Source organism: Setaria italica, chromosome VII (assembly GCF_000263155.2).
Source record: "Setaria italica strain Yugu1 chromosome VII, Setaria_italica_v2.0, whole genome shotgun sequence".
Taxonomy (NCBI): Eukaryota; Viridiplantae; Streptophyta; class Magnoliopsida; order Poales; family Poaceae; genus Setaria; species Setaria italica.
In genome coordinates this window covers 22,418,967-22,422,521 of record NC_028456.1, presented here as the reverse complement: position 1 = coordinate 22,422,521, position 3,555 = coordinate 22,418,967, and the positions used below count along the sequence as shown (strand labels likewise).

The 3,555-nt window shown below is 52.3% G+C and overlaps 1 protein-coding gene across 1 annotated transcript; it reads left to right on the top strand.

The window, feature by feature from the left end:
- The first annotated feature begins 2,348 nt into the window (after nt 1–2,348).
- Nucleotides 2,349–3,140, top strand: LOC111257818. The gene is made up of 3 exons (XM_022827913.1): nt 2,349–2,452; nt 2,619–2,697; nt 2,776–3,140. The coding sequence occupies exons 1-3, from the start codon at nt 2,441–2,443 to the stop codon at nt 3,057–3,059; spliced, it is 375 nt and encodes a 124-aa protein (XP_022683648.1). The 5' UTR covers nt 2,349–2,440; the 3' UTR covers nt 3,060–3,140.
- Nucleotides 3,141–3,555: the final 415 nt, after the last annotated feature.

The window sequence follows — 3,555 nt, the reverse complement described above, 5'->3', positions numbered from 1 at the left end:
CAGGATGTGAACAACTTCTGCTGGAGAACGTAAGGACGATGCTGCACGGACATGGCGGATTTGAGATGATGGTCAGTATCGTCACACTGGTGTGAGATGGAGAGAACCAAATGAGCCTTAGCTATTGAGGTTGATTTTTGTTGGTATTTCTTCTTCTCACTTGGGCCCAAGAATTGCAGCAGGCGGGCCAACGTAATTGGGTGCTGAATCCTGAAGATAGGATAAAGTGGGACAGCAAAACCCCAAAATTCAAAGGAATACACTGCTGCTGCGGAGTATTGCAGTAGCTAGCCTTTGCATAAAGGCAACCGTACAGTACTCAAATTTCTTTTGCTCGATCGGTCTCTGCGTCCGTGGCTGCCACTTCAGACTGGAGGCGGCCTACACTGCGGCTGATTGTGTTCGTTAATCTGGGATTGTTGCCGCGGAGACGTAGCCTGCCTATGTTCCCCGTTCACGTACGTTCGTTACATGCGCCGGGCGATCTGCCGATGACGCGGCGCCGAAACGCTCGATCGTGTTGTAGTGGAGGCGCGCGGAGGTGGAAGCGGATGGTGATTGGCCGCCCGGCTGGTGAACACCCAACACACACACGGCACCGGTCGCACGCGACAGCGCCATCATCCGAGAGCATCCGGCAGCGACCTGGCGACGACCCCACCCGGCTAAGCTTCCGCGCGCGCGGCACGGTGAGAGAGAGATTGTTGGAGTATGTGGCGACCAGGTCTCCGCTCCGCTGTTGGCATGTCCGCGTGTCGGCCCTCCACACCACAGGCTTCTTCGATCTACTGCTGCCATCGCTGTCCGAAGCTGCGTATTTGCGGTTAGAACTGGCCCGGCCGTGTTTCTGGATGATATTCCCTTGGGCGTTCTCGCGGGCTGAAAGGTCCAAGCGAGGCCTGTCGCTGCTGGTCCCACAGCATCTGACAGGAATACTAGGTAAGAACGGCCATTATTCAATTCTTTCTTTGTTCAACCTCGCACACGCGTTAGACTATGGGCTTGTTTGGTGGCCAGCCACAGCTGACCATACCACGCGCGCCTGCATCACAGCCTGCCGCAGCAAATGCTGGTGACGGTAGCGCGGCGTATTACGCTGTGGCGCCGGTACTGTAGCTGTGGCGTGCTGTGGTTGGCAACCAAGCAGCCCCATCTATATCGCAGCAGAACGCACGCGCGGGGAAGAACTAGCTCGGCCAATATTCGTTTCCATATGCTTGCAACTAGAGGAACGACGAGGGAGAACCTTCGAAGGTTAAAATCAGGTGCACTCTGAGCTAGTCTTCCATGCATGGTGTGATTGTTGACTCTGATCGGAAGTTCACGCTTCACACTGATCGATCGAGGTGTTAGAGCGTTCCACACGGTACGGCCGGGCAGATTTGGAATGCTACTGTTAAGACAATAAGACGCCTGAAAGATGCTGGATCTAGATCGGACGATGGATTCCTTTTCTTCTTTTTGAGGTAGGCATTCTCCGGTTCTTCTTCTCAGACGCAAGTCAGGGAATTTAGCGACACAACAGCACACTCCGCCGCCGCCGACTTGCCAAGAAATGGCCCCGGCACTGCTACTGGTGGAGACGAAACGTTGTTCACGTACGCTTGTGCAGACCCATCGAAGGATTTGCAATTTTCAATCATCTATAGGAGCTGTGAAGATGTAAAGAGTAAGTATATATCCGCACTCGGACCTGCTGATGTAAGGAAAAGAATCTGGATTAAATTGACTGACATGCTATTTGAGGGACAAAATTAGAATGATATAATGACTTGTTTTTGAAACGGAGGGAGTAGGTCTACTCAAATCTGGACGCTGACGGTGGTAGCGTATATCAACGCTCTCATCCACTAGCTACGCTCACGCTCTGCATCATGCTGTTAAACCTTGTCCTATTTGTCGGATCGTGCTCGCCGAACTGTATTGCTGCCAGTTAAATCAGTCGTCGTCGCCTCGTGGTTCAACGACTTCGAAAGATCTACGCTCAGATCCTCGGTCGTGCCTTCGGAGGAGTGGCAGCGCACAGGTACGTTTTGCTTGTCCGGTGAGGCGGTGACAAACTCACAAACACAACGTCGTTGGCTCGGCTCGCGGAGACAACGCCTCGTCCTCGGATCCGGTCATTTTCTGCGTCCATATCAGTTGGAGTTGTCCGTTGTCCAAGTAGTTTTACTTGGAAAACTTACTTGTTTGCTGCCACGAACATTCTTACGATCGACGTGCGTATGGTGGCCTCTCGTCTAGGGTTATCTCTCCTTAGCCTTTTTGCCGTCCGTCAGGCGTCGCCTCCTCTCCCGCCGCGTTATACGTGTATATAAACAAAGCCGCGAGCGTAGCTTGCTCGTTCACAGCAACCTAGGCTCTTGGCCGTTGCATATACTTGCATTGCATCACCGATCACTGCAGTAGCAGCTACTAGCGGCACGTAAATCGGGACGCCATGTCGAAGCCGGTAAAGTTCCTCACCACGGCCGGGACTCGCTCCGCTTGCATTTATGCCAGCAGCTCCTTCCGTTTTGCTCTTGCTTTATTGCTTTCGCGATCCCCTGTATATGAGAGCGCGTGCCCTGCTGGAAACTTACGCGAGCTAGGGTTCTTCTTCTTCGTTGTTGTTGCAGCAAAAGATCGTGATCAAGCTGGGCATGCCGAGCCCCAAGAACCGGACGAAAGCCATGGTGCTGGCGGCCAAAGTATACGGTACGCGTCCATCGCACGCAAAAGCAGACAAGCTAGATCAAATTAATGCGTGCGTGATCGATGTATCTATATATGCAGGGGTGAGCTCGGTGGCGATCACCGGCGACGACAAGGACCAGCTGGAGGTCGTCGGCGTCGACGTCGACACCGCCTGCCTGGTCAGCTGCCTGCGCAAGAAGGTCCTTCGCCGCGCCGACATCATGGTGGTGGAGGAAGCGAAGGACAAGAAGAAGGAGGAGGAGAAAAAGAAGCTGGAAGAGCTGCTGCAGAGGGGGTGGCCCGGCTACTACCACCCTCAGCACCACTACCCGCCGTTGATGGTCGCCTGCGAGGAGCCAGTAACCGGTTGCTCCATCATGTAGAAGTAAAAACTACTCCTTCCATTCCAAATCGTAGGTTGTTTCGGTTTTTCTAGATATATAAATTTTATTATGCACTTGATATAAATCATACGCAGACATATAACAAAATTTATGTATTTAAAAAATTATTATGATCTATAAATTAAAATGGAGAGTATTCATGATCGATTTTGTCGCAGAGACGTATCGTGTGAGCTCTAAACAATGCATGAGAGATATTCGTGCAGTGCATCCCTGCCGAGATGGCGAGATACCTTTTTCTCTCGGATATAGTGTCACTACTAGAGAAATGGCCTTTCGTCCAGCACCTTAGTACCGGTTGAAATTGAGCTCGGTACTAATGTGAGCATTAGTAACGGACCTAACGGATAGTTCCCGAAATGCCCCCCGTGACCCCCTTTAGTGCCGGGTGGGGGCTCCACCCGGTACTAAAAGTCACCATTTAGTACCGGGTGGAGCTCCCACTTGGTAGTACCGGGTGGAGCTCCCACTTGGT